The sequence below is a fragment of the Oncorhynchus gorbuscha genome, linkage group LG10 (assembly GCF_021184085.1).
Source record: "Oncorhynchus gorbuscha isolate QuinsamMale2020 ecotype Even-year linkage group LG10, OgorEven_v1.0, whole genome shotgun sequence".
In the NCBI taxonomy this organism is placed as follows: Eukaryota; Metazoa; Chordata; class Actinopteri; order Salmoniformes; family Salmonidae; genus Oncorhynchus; species Oncorhynchus gorbuscha.
The window spans coordinates 24239136-24254440 of record NC_060182.1 but is presented as its reverse complement, the minus strand read 5'-3'; the positions used below and the strand labels follow the sequence as shown (position 1 = coordinate 24254440).

General features: G+C 42.1%; 1 protein-coding gene across 1 annotated transcript; it reads right to left on the bottom strand.

Moving 5' to 3' along the window:
* Positions 1 to 11859: 11859 nt before the first annotated feature.
* LOC124045047 (NADH dehydrogenase [ubiquinone] 1 alpha subcomplex subunit 4-like 2) lies at positions 11860 to 14472 on the bottom strand. Its single transcript, XM_046364259.1, has 4 exons — positions 14042 to 14472; positions 12856 to 12941; positions 12468 to 12528; positions 11860 to 12256 (listed from the first exon to the last, which is right to left on the bottom strand). The coding sequence occupies exons 1-4, from the start codon at positions 14081 to 14083 to the stop codon at positions 12200 to 12202; spliced, it is 246 nt and encodes an 81-aa protein (XP_046220215.1). The 5' UTR covers positions 14084 to 14472; the 3' UTR covers positions 11860 to 12199.
* Positions 14473 to 15305: the final 833 nt, after the last annotated feature.

Below are 15305 nucleotides of genomic sequence, written 5' to 3'. Positions count from 1 at the left end.
AGGAGCTCCACGAAGCCATGTGGAGGATTCCAAACAGGCCAAGGACCGGGTAGAGAAGAGTGTCCAAACAGAAGACATTCAACTTTAGAACCCAACGGGTCCAGCAGACTGTCAAGCGGCGTGAAGAGAAACAGATCCTATACAAAGACTCAGACATCGAGGAGGTAGCGCCAAAACTTCTCAGCCTAACTTTGCAACGAACTTTAGCTAGCCCTAATGATGGCATTGTTATGTTGTGGAATGCCATCGATAACATGTCATGCAACCATGACTATTCTATTAATAGGGCGCGTGTTCACTCGTTCTAGACACTGTTTACCTAGCCAGCAAGTCATCATTGTCAGACAAACTAGAAGGGGACTGCAATAGCCAGTTGCATTAGGGGGTGTAGGCAGGCTATTCAGATACAGTTGGTAGGCTATAGAGTACCACAGTATGAGTCATAATACCCATAAAACCTAGCAGTCAAACAGGGAAATGGGTCCAATCATTTTTCCATCATTCATTTTTCCCATAAGTGATTTTATAAACACTTAAAATCAGGCTGTGTTTTGTGTAGGCTTACCTTGGTGTGACGTTTTAATAACCATGTAACTCTCTCTAGGACAAGCCCGGACTAGAACCCGATCGAACATCTATGGAGAGACCTGACAATAGCTGTGCGTGCGGTGACACTCCCCATCCAACCTGACAGAGCTTGAGAAGGTCTGCAGAGAAGAATGGGAGAAACTCCCCAAATACAGGTCTACCAATCTTGTAGCATCATACCCAAGAAGACTCGAGGCTGTAAACCAGGGGTGGGCAGCTCCAGCCCTTGAGGGCCTGATTGGTGTCACACTTTTTCTCCACCCCTAGCAAACACAGCTGATTAATCCAATTGCATTCTAAACTGAAGATCATGATTAGTTGATTATTGGAGTCAGGTGTGTTAGCTGGAGCTGGGGCAAAACTGTGACACCAATCAGGCCCTCGAGGACTGGAATTGCCCACCCTCGCTGTAAACGCTGCCAAAGGTTCTTCAACAAAGTACTGAGTAAAGGGTCTGAATACTTATGTAAATGTGATATTTCAGTTAAAAACATTTAATACATTTGCAAAAATGTCTAAAAACCTGTTTTTGCTTCGTCATTATGGGGTATGTGTGTAGATTCATGAAGAAAAAAATACAATTTGATCTATTTTAGAATAAGGCTGTAACTGTGGAAAAAGTCAAGGGGTCTGAATACTTTCCAAATGTCTAAGAAGTCCAAGAAGCTGGATATCATATCTGCAGCTGAGAAATGTTTTGGGCTCCCAAGACTTCACGGCAGAAGCACTACAAGGCCTAATGTATCTAGGAAATGTTCTGCCCTCACAGGAGGCTTCTGATCCTGTTTTGAGACCTGATTATAATTAGGTTCTTACAGCATATTGAATATGTTTAGTTAATTTCCTTTTTGGTAGTTTGTATGAATTGTTATTTATTTTTACCCAAACGGGGTCCTTATTATCCACCCGCACAGTAGGTGGTGGAATGCACATCTAATTGTTGCGAACGCCATTAAACCATAGAGGACGAAAAGCTTCCCATTTGGACCATCAGGTGTGGCACATTGTTTCCAGTTGATCCTGGGGATTCTGAAGAAAGTCTCCAACACCAGGATGTGATGACAGACAAGAAATCGGAGTGTTTAGTTATATACATACACGCCATCTTCTGCTGCATCATATCGAAGCAAGCTGGTCCCATTGTCGACAGCTGAGACATTCACTGTCTGTCGGTAGAGGTTGCCATCTCCTGCAACTGCACCACCAGTCACAGCGCATTCTGGGAAGAACCTGTGTTTCCTCAACATCTGGCCGTTCTCGTCTCTCGAGCTTTTTTCTCTCTGTCAGCCCGCAAATGTGTACAGAGAAAGTCATTACGAGGACTATTGTGGTCATGGGAGGCCAGAGCAGTGTGTTTGGGAGGTATTTACGATGGATTTTAACGTTGCATGGGGTTTCTATGGGGAAGGCGCGGGTCTAAATACTCAAGCCATGGACCTAAAAAACTGTCTGGGGTACTGACAAATGACCAGGCTAGTGTTTTATAATTTTATAAAGGGCCCAGAAGTGTTAAGGAAATCGTTCTTCTTGCAAATCATGTAAATGTTTTGAACAAACTATTATATTAATCTGACTATCCACAATACTCATATTATTGTGTGCGTGTAACCGTGTTCATTGATAGCAGTACTATTCTCACTGTCAGTTACTTTTCCGCTACTAATACTATCACTACTACAGCTACTAGAACATCTACTATCTGTAGTACTAACAGAGATGGAGCCTCCCTGTATGTAAGAATATTACAGCACCTACCAAGCAGTCTGGATCTTTATATCACAGAAAGTACCCTTGTTGTGTAAATGCAGGGTTGCTGGTTCAAGTCCCATTTCAGCTGTCCCTTCTCAATTTGTGTAATACTTCTAATACCCTGTGAACAAAACGTTGTCTAGGTTGTCCACAGCGTCAGGTCCCCTGTTTGCTGGGTACTACCACACGTTTTTGATTATTTTATTACATTTAGTAAAGAAACACAATTTAGACAATATAAGAAAACATTTGTTCCCTTCAAACATTTTGTCAGACCCATACCCTTCACAAACACGTAAGCTCTGAGGTTGCATGTCTATTATACACTGAGTGCACAAAACATTAGGAACACCTTCCTAATATTGAGCTACATCTCTCAGAACAGCCTCAATTCATTGCGGCATGGACTCTACAAGGTGTCAAAAGCATTCCACAGGGATGCTGGCCCATGTTGACTCCAATGCTTCCCACAGTTTTGTCAAGTTGGCTGGGTGTCCATTGGGTGGTGGACACGGAAAACTATTGCGTCTGAAAAACCCAGCAGCGGTGCGTGTGGCACCCATTACCATAACCTGTTCAAAGGCACTTGCATTTTTTGTCTTGCACATCACCCTCTGAATGGAACACACACAATCCATATCTAAATTGTCTCAAGTCTTAAATATCCCTCTTTAACCTCTCCTCCCCTTCATCTACACTGATTGAAGCGTTACACAGGTGATATCAATAAGAGATCAAAGCTTTCATCTGGATTCACCTGGTCAGTCTGTCGTTTAAAGAGCAGATGTTCCTAATGTTTTGTACACTCAGTGTACAGTCTCACTGGAGATGCATTTTTCAAAAGCTTTTAATGCTTAACAATATCACCATACCTATCATGAGTCACATCTTACACTACACTAGAATTGTTGCTGTATTGTCTTGTACAGCGATATGGTCACAGCAGGCTATTTCTAATCTATACTTTATACATCAAAATATTGTGTGACCCTCCAAACAAAGAAGACATTGTTTTTAAATTCAGCTCAGTAGGATTACAGCGACCCAGTAGGAGCCCTGGGAAACTGGATAAGAGGATAAGAATGTACTTTCTTGTGTTCAGGTTCTGGGTTTGTTGACTGTGCTATAGGTTGCAGATGGATCTTCAGCTGCGTGTGCTGCAGGATGGGGGGCAACACCTAGGCGATTGAATTTCAATAAAGCATACTGGACTTTGTCCTGTTTCTCAGGGTTAGGCAGTTGGACAGTGGAGTAAAGAGGTTCTTCATGGTTTCTGGAGTGAGAGAGGTGGACATTGGCATAGATCCTGACGTCCTCATCTGTGTCCGCATTCTGTGCTGCAGTTGGGGCTGTCCTCAGGATGGTTTCGTACAGGTGACTAGAGCCTCCCTGTCCATCCTCTGCTGTGTCCCGTGTGTCAGTTGATTTGGGAGCCCTCTTTCTGAACCACAGATAGCTAAATAGGAGAATGAGAACCAGAGCAACAACTGTGATTCCTACAGCTATGTTAATACTAGTTTTTTTCCCTGATACTATGATCAATCTAACTGTGGAGTTCTTAGCTCCCATTTCATTCTGTGCCTCACAATAATATTCTCCACTGTCCTCCGATCTGATGTTGATGATGCGATAGATCTGACCGGATTCTTTTGATGTGTTAATGGTCCTCTTGTACCAGGTGTATTTCTGAACTGGTGGGTTGGCATCACTGCTGCAGGTCAGAATAACTGAACTGCCCTCCACTATTTCACCAGAGGGACCGATTGACACTGAGATGTTCTTTGGTTTGTATCTGACAGTTAGAGTCACTTCAGGAGAGTGGAGATTCTCATGGCCTTCTACAGCACAGGAGTAGCTGCCTGCATCCTCACTGCTGACTTGGCACAGGTGCAGGCTGTTGGAGTAGTTGTGGCTGTTTGGTATAGCCTGTCTGTTCTTATACCAAATGAAGGCTGTGTTGTCACCCAGTCTACAGTTGGCTGTACATGTCAGTTTGGCCATTTCCCTCTCAGAGACATACATAGGGTTAATCTCCAACAGGACATATGTGACAGTCAGGTATACACCGGGTGAACTGATATATTTCCCTTCAGCAGTTACTAATCTGAATTTGTACTCAGCTGAGTCACTGTCTTTAAGGTCTTTGATTCTCAGGGTGCAATCACCGTCCTCATTTCCATGGTACTCCAGACGATCCAAATAGTTTGGGTCCTTCTTCAGATCTGTAGGCTCCTTTGTAGACTTTCCTTGAGTAAACCAGAATGTGTCTTTGGGTATATGACCATGGGGATATGTGTAAGTGCAGAATATGTCCACTGATGACCCCTTCAAGGCACAGATACTCCTTTTGGCGTAAATCACTCTCCAACATTTCTGGCCCACGGCACACACTGCAGGAGAGCGGTGGTCCTCGTAACCTTTTACAGCACAGGAATAACTGTCTTCATCAGAACTCAAGACACTGTAATTTTGTGACACATATTCATGTTGAGGCTTTCCATTTTTGTACCAGATGTAGTCAGGATTGGGGTTGTCACTCAGAGTACAGGTGGTGCTGCAATTCAGTATCACCCATGATCCCTTTGTCACATAGGTAGTCACCTTCAGGTCTGTCACGGAAATGAATACATCTTTCTGATATATCCAGCCGTGTATGTTGGTTTTAAATCCGAAGCAATACTCCGCTGTGTCATTCTCTCTCAGGTCTGTGATTTTCAGAGTGCAGTCATTGTGATTATTCCCAAGGTACTCAACACGACCTGCAAACGCTTGTTGTTCCATGATGTTATAAGTATACCCCACTGTGACGTTCCACCATTTATACCATTCTGTTTCTATGATCTCATGCCCACTGGGATATCTGTAAGTGCAGGAAACATCTACTGATAATCCCTTCAACGCACATATTCTTGTCCTGGTGAAAGTCACACCCCAGCCATACTGTCCCAGTACTCCTGAGAAACAAACACAGGAAAACTATCAAAATGAGCATGAAAATGTACCACATACACCAGAACAACCTTCAAACGCTTCTTGTCCTGATCATCTTTTATGACATTTTAGATGTTTCTCAAAAGTGAAACCCGAAAATTATACTTTTGAGAAGTACTTTAGAGAAAAGTGAACGAGTATTGATAAAAATCTGTACCTGCCACAGATAACAGGAAAACCCCAAACACACTTCCTGCTGCTCTCAGGGCCATTGCTGCATTTCCCTCCCTGAGGTATCAAAAACATTGAAATAGTTTAAAAAACACTCTTTAGCTGTTCAATACCTAAATGGTGGTGTAAATAATATCTAATTGAACATATAATAACCACTGTAATATTGCACAATATTGCTCTAAGCCTGTTTTTTTCTCACAGAAGCCAAATACATTGGGCGGCAACATACACATTTTACTGAATCATATAAATATTTTTCAAATGTTCTTGACATTTTAAGAAATGTTAAGAAATAAACTAAACTAAATTAATTAAACTACAGTCCAGATGTATGTCTTACAATCAGATACCAAAACATACTAACAGAAAACTTTAAGTGAAAGAATGTATCTCATCAAATAGCATGACTGTGTCCAGAAGAATATGGTTAAAAACGCATGACGAGATCATTGGGAGAAAAATATATTTGAAGATATATTCAATCATACTTACAGAGTTGGAGAGGTCTGGTGAATGTAGAGCTCTCTGGCAGTGCATGGAATGAAATGGAAGAGTAGGCGTGGGGTGTGTGGTTATATTAATTACCAAGATAAAAAATAGACTAAACGACGATGCAAAACTGACTCAACTTTGATGCATTTCTTGTTTTCAAATCAAATCAAATTTTATTTGTCACATACACATGGTTAGCAGATGTTAATGTGAGTGTAGACAAATGCTTGTGCTTCTAGTTCCGACAATGCAGTAATAACCAACGAGTAAACTAACCTAACAATTCCACAACTACTACCTTATACACACAAGTGTAAAGGGATAAAGATTATGTACATAAAGATATATGAATGAGTGATGGTACAGAACGGCATAGGCAAGATGCAGTAGTTGGTATAGAGTACAGTATATACATATGAGATGAGTAATGTAGGGTATATAAACATAAAGTGGCATAGTTTAAAGTGGCTAGTGATACATGTATTACATGAAGATGGCAAGATGCAGTAGATGATAGAGTACAGTATATGGTCCTGTGTAGCTCAGTTGGTAGAGCATGGCGCTTGTAACGCCAGGGTAGTGGGTTCGATCCCCGGGACCACCCATACGTAGAATGTATGCACACATGACTGTAAGTCGCTTTGGTTGGATAAAAGCGTCTGCTAAATGGCATATATTATTATTATTATTATTATATATGAGATAAGTAATGTAGGGTATGTAAACATTATATTAAGTGGCATTGTTTAAAGTGGCTAGTGATACATTTCCATAAATTTCCATTATTAAAGTGGCTGGAGTTGAGTCAGTATGTTGGCAGCAGCCACTCAATGTTAGTGGTGGCTGTTTAACAGTCTGATGACCTTGAGATAGAAGCTGTTTTTCAGTCTCTCGGTCCCAGCTTTGATGCACCTGCACTGACCTCGCCTTCGGATGATAGCGGGGTGAACAGGCAATGGCTCAGGTGGTTGTTCTCCTTGATGATCTTTATGGCCTTCCTGTGACATCGGGTGGTGTAGGTGTACTGGGGGGCAGGTAGTTTGCCCCCGGTGATGCATTGTGCAGACCTCACTACCCTCTGGAGAGCCTTGCGGTTGTGGGCGGAGCAGTTGCCGTACCAGGCGGCGATACAGCCTGACAGGATGCTCTATATTGTGCATCTGTAGAAGTTTGTGAATGCTTTTGGTGACAAGCCGAATTTCTTCAGCCTCCTGAGGTTGAAGAGGCGCTGCTGTGCCTTCTTCACAACGCTGTCTGTGTAGGTGGACCAATTCAGTTTGTCCATGATGTGTACGCTGAGGAACTTAAAACTCACTACCCTCTCCACTACTGTCCCATCGATGTGGATAGGGGGGTTCTCCCTCTGCTGTTTCCTGAAGTTCACAATCATCTCCTTTGTTTTGTTGACGTTGAGTGTGAGGTTATTTTCCTGACACCACACTCTGAGGTCTCTCACCTCCTCCCTGTAGGCCGTCTCGTCGTTGTTGGTAATCAAGCCTACTACTGTAGTGTCATCCACAAACTTGATGATTGAGTTGGAGGTGTGCATGGCCACGCAGTCGTGGGTGAACAGGGAGTACAGGAGAGGGCTCAGAACACACCCTTGTGGGGCCCCAGTGTTGAGGATCAGCGGGGTAGAGATGTTGTTACCTACCCTCACCACCTGGGGGCGGCCTGTCAGGAAGTCCAGTACCCAGTTGCACAGGGCGGGGTCGAGACCCAGGGTCTCAAACTTGATGACGAGTTTCGAGGGTACTATGGTGTTAAATGCTGAGCTGTAGTCGATGAACAGCATTCTCACATATTCCTCTTGTCCAGATGGGTTAGGGCAGTGTGCAGTGTGATTGCGATTGCGTCGTCTGTGGACCTATTGGGGCGGTAAGCAAATTGGAGTGGGTCTAGGGTGTCAGGTAGGGGGAGGTGATATGGTCCTTGACTAGTCTCTCAAAGCACTTCATGATGACGGAAGTGAGTGCTACGGGGCGGTAGTCGTTTTCTCAGTTACCTTAGCTTTTTTGGGAACAGGAACAATGGTGGCCCTCTTAAAGCATGTGGGAACAGCAGACTGGGATAAGAATTGATTGAATATGTCCGTAAACACACCAGCCAGCTGGTCTGCGCATTCTCTGAGGACGCGGCTGGGGATGTCGTCTGGGACGGCAGCCTTGCGAGGGTTAACATGTTTAAATGTTTTACTCATGTTGGCTGCAGTGAATGACAGCCCGCAGGTTTTGGTAGCGGGCCGTGTCAGTGGTACTGTATTGTCCTCAAAGTGAGCAAAAAAGTTATTTAGTCTGTCTGGGAGCAAGACATCCTGGTCCGCGACGGGGCTGGTTTTCGTTTTGTAATCTGTGATTGACTGTAGACCCTGCCACATAGCTCTTGTGTCTGAGCCGTTGAATTGCGACTCTACTTTGTCTCTATACTGACACTTAGCTTGTTTGATTGCCTTGCGGAGGGAATAGCTACAGTTTTTGTATTCGGTCATGTTTCCGGTCACCTTGCCCTGGTTAAAAGCAGTGGTTCGCGCTTTCAGTTTCGTGAGAATGCTGCCATCAATCCACGGTTTCTGGTCTGGGAATGTTTTAATCGTTGCTGTGGGTATAACATCGCCGATGCACTTTCTAATAAACTCGCTCACCGAATCAGCATATTCGTCAATGTTGTTGTTGGAAGCAATGCGGAACATATCCCAATCCACATGATTGAAGCAGTCTTGAAGCGTGGAATCAGATTGGTCGAACCAGCGTTGAACAGACCTGAGCGCGGAAGCTTCTTGTTTTAGTTTTTAATCCACCAACTAGAAGACAATTGATTTTTAAAACATTTTGATTACTATTAAATATAGTCTACACATTTTCATTATGAGGAACATAGTTAATAAATGTCCGTTTTGACCATTATAGGTCAAAGAGGTCCATATTGCTTGTCTCTCTAATCTGCTCCTCCAGGGTGTAAGGACAACCACTTGGTTGACCTTTGACCCCAGTGTATGGACGGTGCCCGGGCGGAGTGGGTACTGGATCTTGTGTTCATAACCGGCAAAAAGAACACCTGCCTAGATGACAAGAGTGCTCTCACCCCAGGAGGACTCGCGCTAGGTTCGGCATTATATGAGAATAACTTACTGTACTGTGGCATGTGTTAGTTTAGTGGTGTTCATTTACTAAAGGGACTAAACAACTTATAACCTCACTCCTGAATTGTTTTCTGTCAAGATCAAATTTATTGATTGCTGTACAGATGTAGTATCTTAATTTGAGTCAGTTTTCTACAGCAGGAAAATAATCATGCAGCAACAGGAAATGTGAATTTTTATGTTGGATAATAATTAAGCAATATTTTTTGTAAGGATTGGTACATTTTTCATAAGGGGAAATCAAGTCTGAAATTTCAAAGTGGAAATTACAAACTTCAGAAGCCTTTTTAAACGTTGAATATACTACAAGTTTTAAATGTCCTGCATTGCAGGAAAGTTCTCGTGATCAATTGAATATCCTACATCTGTAGGAGTCCCTGTCTTGACATCGCGGCAGTTCAAGGAATTGGACTTTGAGAAGGTGGTGGAGTTTATGATAAGGGGATCCATATTGACCAGGATGTGAAGAAGAAGACCAGTAAGAAGGGATACATGCACATAGCTGACACAGGCCATGTGGACTGGCCTGACATAGCTTATTATCCCATTGCAAACTTGTACCAAACTACAACACGTCAGTTCACTTTATTATGGGTTCAGCATAGAGCAAGTCCAGAATGGGAGATAAAGGGAAAAGCTTGTGAAACCAAAACAGTTTGGAGGACCATGACAGAGAATGACAGTAATATATAGTATAAAATAATATATAATAATATAATAATAATAATAATAATATATGCCATTTAGCAGACGCTTTTATCCAAAGCGACTTACAGTCATGTGTGCATACATTCTACGTATGGGTGGTCCCGGGAATTGAACCCACTACCCTGGCGTTACAAGCGCCATGCTCTACCAACTGAGCTACAGAAGGACCACGTATAAAGACTTGACCACTCTGTAAGTTAACCATGGTATATCCCTATCCTCCACAGGAAGCTTCCAGGACTTTAAGTCCTTCTTGCTGCAGGATCCAGGGACAGTGGCCCGTATCACTGACCTGTGCCAGAGGGTGGAGGAGTTCACACGGCTGTTCCCCATGCCTGGCTTCACTGAGAGAGACACAGGGAGACTGGACTTTAGGCCCAGGTTATGATCCCATCCTTCAGCCAGATAGTGCAGTAGTTGTGTAGATGAACAAAAGTACAATCATCTAATCTGTTAGTCTTTCCAGGAGAAGAACCTTTGTTCTAATTCTGCCAGACATTGATAGCTGCTATATGGTTCATAAGGAGATTTTTGTATTCCAATTTTGCTCAATATTTAATCATATCAAGTTACTGTGATACTACGTTGTAAATAGTGCAATTCTTGTTATACTCCTTTTCACCTGATGTGTAGAGAATTGACATAGAGATGTTTTCTCCTTCACATTTCTCTCTGTGCGAATTGAGCATGTGTATATGTCTTGTTTAGAAGAGAGGAAGAGAGGGGGCTCTGAGATTTCCTAAACAGAGCAGCATTTCCTCTGAGTGTTTCCTCTCGCTGTAGACTAGTAGTGTAGTAACGGACAAGGGGTTGCTAGTGTTGGAGCAAACAGAGGATCTCTTAGAGTCCCTGTTAGAGATCCCCACACACATGAACACAAAGTGAATATTAGTTTGTTAACCTAAACGTGTCAACCACTTTGTTTGTGGAATCTTCTGGTGGTTGTGAGAGTATGACAAATTGAACGGCTAAATGTTGTCTGTTTTTCAATACTATCTCTTTCTCACTTTCCCAGATTCCTCCATTATTCATCAGGGAAATAGAGCCTTTTCAGCTCCCTATTACTTCTTACTGCAATGCTTTATCCCAGTGCTGTTAAATGTCCCACAGGGCAGAATATAAGCCTGAGTGGAAGGGTTTGCTAATTCTCAGTCATGCCTGTTATGTGTCAATCATGTTGGATGGTCATTTAACATACGTGATATATATAAGTGTTTGCCTGTTTGTGTTTGCATGTTTTGGTGCACAACTGCACATACAGAACATCCATACTGTGTGTGTGTGTGCGTGTGTGTGTGTGTGTCTTTCTCTCTATGCTTGTGCCAGAGGATTGTGCTTCCACAGTAACAGGCCACAGTCCAGCTGTCATAAAGGTCAGAGAAACTTTCAAATCTGCTGACAGAAAAACAAACATCTGCTCATCATGCACTCAGCTCCATCTCTCCGCCAGTTTCTCACGACCTGACAACTCTGACGCACTCTCCTCTGTTTGGTTGTGTGTGTTTATTTACTTTGTGGCTCCCCCCGCCCCTGTTTTGTGGCTTTTAACCGTCCTATGGGAACTAATTTGTTCCCTTGTGTTCTTTGCTACAAGGGTCATCAGCCTGCCTATTTTGTGGTTTTCCATCCATTCCATCCAAAACAGATCAAAGTGTTTTATATGTGGACATTAACCCGTTGTATGTATGCCTCTGGATCGTCTGAGTGAGGGTGATGGAAAGAGTGCCTGCGTGTGGAACAGTACAAGTGGGTACGTGTTGCTCTGTACGCTGTCATATGTCAAGGTGACGAAGGGTGTCTGTTTTTTGGCTAGCAGTGTCTGTTGTTGTGGAGATGAAAGGCACTGCACTCTCTAATCTCACAGCTGGATATGTGTACAGTACAGTGCTCCGTTGTATGTGAGAAGAAAGAAACACCATATACCCAAAACAGCAGCTGACACTGTGTTACTGACTGATGGTTTTTGTTCAGCTAGAGTTATGTTTTCAGCTTATCTCCCACTATGAATGTACACATGATTAGAAATTCACTCTCTAAATTCTAGAGACATTTTATTTGGACAACATTTCCATTCAGAAATTGAGCTTAATAATTTATTTCATTTAGTGAAGAAATCTATGCACACTCTGGCCTGTTATCATAATGAGCACCTTCGTTGTTAGATTTAGTGACTGCCAAACTAACAATTAAGTGTTTATGATAAAACAAACAGACAAATTTAGATTTGATCATCAACATTATGGATCAATCTCCAAATATTCGTATAGAAGCATTGAGAGAAGAATAATTCACAGATTTTAATTCTTCAGTGACGTTCTTCGGGCTGGACTTGGTGCCGTTAGGATAGAGGGAAGATACTCAGAATTGAGGTCCCTCCTTCTTCAGGTTCTTGTAGTCAGTATCGATGGCCACAAACTGGGGAAGAAGACAATATGGCAGGATTTACATAATTCTCTTGTCTACTTATATTGATGCAAAATATATGATTGGCTTAACTCATGCTATTGACAGGCTACATTACTATTACATTGTTGTCAAGTCAAACAAGAATGGAATAAGATGCAGTAAACAAACACTTTTTGGAGCTAAAGTGTGTTCATTGCTGACAGTATTGGCAGTACTGTACCTTGTACTGGTAGGTAGGGTCAAGCTGATTCCAGGGCTCAGGGTTGTTCTTCTTGTTCCAGCTGTACAGTGACACAGCAGTCAAAGCAGGCCGAAGTAGGACAAACACAAATGGGATTAGAGGGAACTGTGTTAGTCTGCCTACGATCAACTATTCATGGGCCAGGTATAGTTTCCAAAAACTCGCAGCAGCATAGCCCGTTAGTAGTGATATGGGAATTGATGCCCCAGAACGGCACAAGAGGTGGGATTACCTCTTGTGCCTTATGATGTTAAAGGGAATTGGCATCCACTACTATATGTTTAATTGGAAAAGTATTCATAAATTGATTAAACCATAATAATTAAAAAATAAAATGGACAATAAGGGAAATTGTAAAGAGTCTTACGTGACATGGGGCCCCTTTGCAAGACGGACCAAATACAAGGAGGCTCCTCCCATTCCCAACAAGATGAAGAATAACTGGGGGATGAGCTATGAGAAGGTAAGAAGAAAGAGGAACATTTCTACATAACCTTTGTCAATACAGTGTTCCAATGACCAGCTAATCAAGCTGATTACACAGGGAGGGGTCCATTATAGACTTTGCTCTGTCATTCTTTAGATCACATGACATATGATGATCCCGTTGTGTGTCTGTGTGTGTGTGCATGAATACGTTCATGCCTGTGTGTGTACTTTTCAGAGGGACTCCTCATGTGGAACTTCCTCTTTCATACTATATACCAGTGTTTCATAACTCCAGTCCTCGAGTACCCAAAACAGCACAAGTTTTTGTTGAAGCCCCGGACAAACTCCCCTGATTCCACTCATCCAGGTTGAATCAGGTGAGTTTGCCCGGTTTCAAACTTTGATCACTTAGTTGTACTATTTCATTAACAAAGACCGTGTCTGTTGCTCTCTCAAAACGTTGGTATAGCTTTAATAAGCCTATGTGAATGTAGTCAAATAAATGCAGACCTAGTTAGTAAGTAGTTTACTCAGACGTGACTCTGGTAGGGAACGCTGTGGCGCTGTCCAAGTGCTGATCATACTACACAGGGCTGTTAGGCTAACTGGCATCCCTTGGGTTGTCAAGTTTGTTTAGTAGCTCCCATTTCGACGAAAATCTGATGTAAATTCTTGACTATCTGCTGTTGAGGACATCTGAGCTAATGTATGAGATGGTAATAGCTTTCTAACTACTTCGGTCATATCGCCAGTCATTTTTTAAATAACACTGTCATTAAACAGAAAAACGAATAGCCTGTTTTCTGTGCCCCTCCTCTTTTAACAAACCATTCACCAACAACTTCAACACAAGACAAAAACACATCTTCAATCCCCCCCAAAAATGATGTGTCACAATTCATTAGTGAAGCCTGTTCAGGGTTGGAACTTTTGTTTAATTTCAATTACCCTGATGACACTATAGGAAACAATGTATGTTTTACTTTGAGCATTTCTTGATTCCATTGAGCAGCAACTGGTAGCATATTACACACCGACAACAGAAATTATGAAACTTTCATGAAATATTATAGACTACTAACTCCCTTGAGGTAATAAACCATAAAACAAAAACAAGTACTTACCCCTGGATGCCTCTTTACGTGTTCTATCGCTATTTTAAACATATTTGCTTACAGTTTCTAAACTTTTTTTATTATTATATGATATTAATTTCAAGATTATTATATTAATTTTAACAACAGTAATTTGTATTGTATTTCGTTTTTGCGGACGCGTTATGCAGACACCCAAAAGCTTGTTTGAGACTATCCGAGATTAGCGGTGAATCCCAAACCAGCTCCTCGCCACTAACAACCACTGAATTTATAAATTAACGCTACGAACTCGCTCCGAGGTCCGTTGTCACGTGTTGCCGACGTAACTCGGAGGGTGACTTCCAGAGTGGCGAGGAGAGCAATAAATCCATTAACTTCGGGACATACTCGTGACTTGAATGATGCAATTCCTGTTCTACATTCAAATAATACAATTTAAAATTGTTATTTTACAAGATATATACACTCTAAAAAGAAAAGGTCACTGGAGTATCCTGTTTTTAAACATTTATTTACTAGGCAAGTCAGTGAGGAACAAATCCTTATTTATAATGACGGCCTACCCCGGGTCAATTGTGCACCACCCTATGGGACTCCCAATCGCGGCCGGATGTGATACAGTCTGGATTCCAACCAGGGACTGTAGTGGCACCTCTTGCACCAAAATGCAGTGTCTTAGACCGCTGCGCCACTCAGGAGCTCAAATTCATCAAGTTGAAACTGTGGGGGAACCCCTATAAGTTCTTCGAAGAACCCTTTAAAAGGGTTCTTCAAATATCTAATTTTAATGGATCCTCAAAGGACCCTATGAATAACTTTTTGGGGTTAATTTTTGAGCTACCCCTCCCCTTTTATTATTATTAATAATACACATAACAATAAGAACAATAACACAATATTTTAGTTGTCAGTGTTTATTATGATTTTAGTGGCAAAGCAGAATAAAAAATAAATAAATATGAGGTCAACTCCCAGCAGAGTCCCAAATCCAATGGGTGTATCCTCTGGCTATGTGCTCTGGATAAAAGCATCTACTAAAATGTTAAAGGCATGAATAGACTATTTCAGTTTAAAAATATGTTTAATTTGCAAAGTTTTTCAAGAAACTGGAAAACATACATATCAAGCAATTATTTTATATCCCACATGTATTATCAGATCAGCTGTTTTGATCTGATAAGTATTATAAGCGCAGAAATCGACCCTGCCGCACGAGCATGCTTTTGCGGCACAGTCGATAGCGCGCCGGACCTCGGGCTATAGAAGGTCGAGGGTTCGAGACCTGCTCCCT

Excerpts from the sequence above, each read along its gene's own strand:
- LOC124045047 (XM_046364259.1), bottom strand. The coding sequence starts at position 14,083 with ATGTTTAAAATAGCGATAGAACACGTAAAGAGGCATCCAGGG. Across the intron at positions 12,942-14,041 it reads ACGTAAAGAGGCATCCAGGG|CTCATCCCCCAGTTATTCTT; the intron begins GTAAGTACTTGT and ends ACCTTCTCATAG. Across the intron at positions 12,529-12,855 it reads GCAAAGGGGCCCCATGTCAC|CTGGAACAAGAAGAACAACC; the intron begins GTAAGACTCTTT and ends GTCACTGTACAG.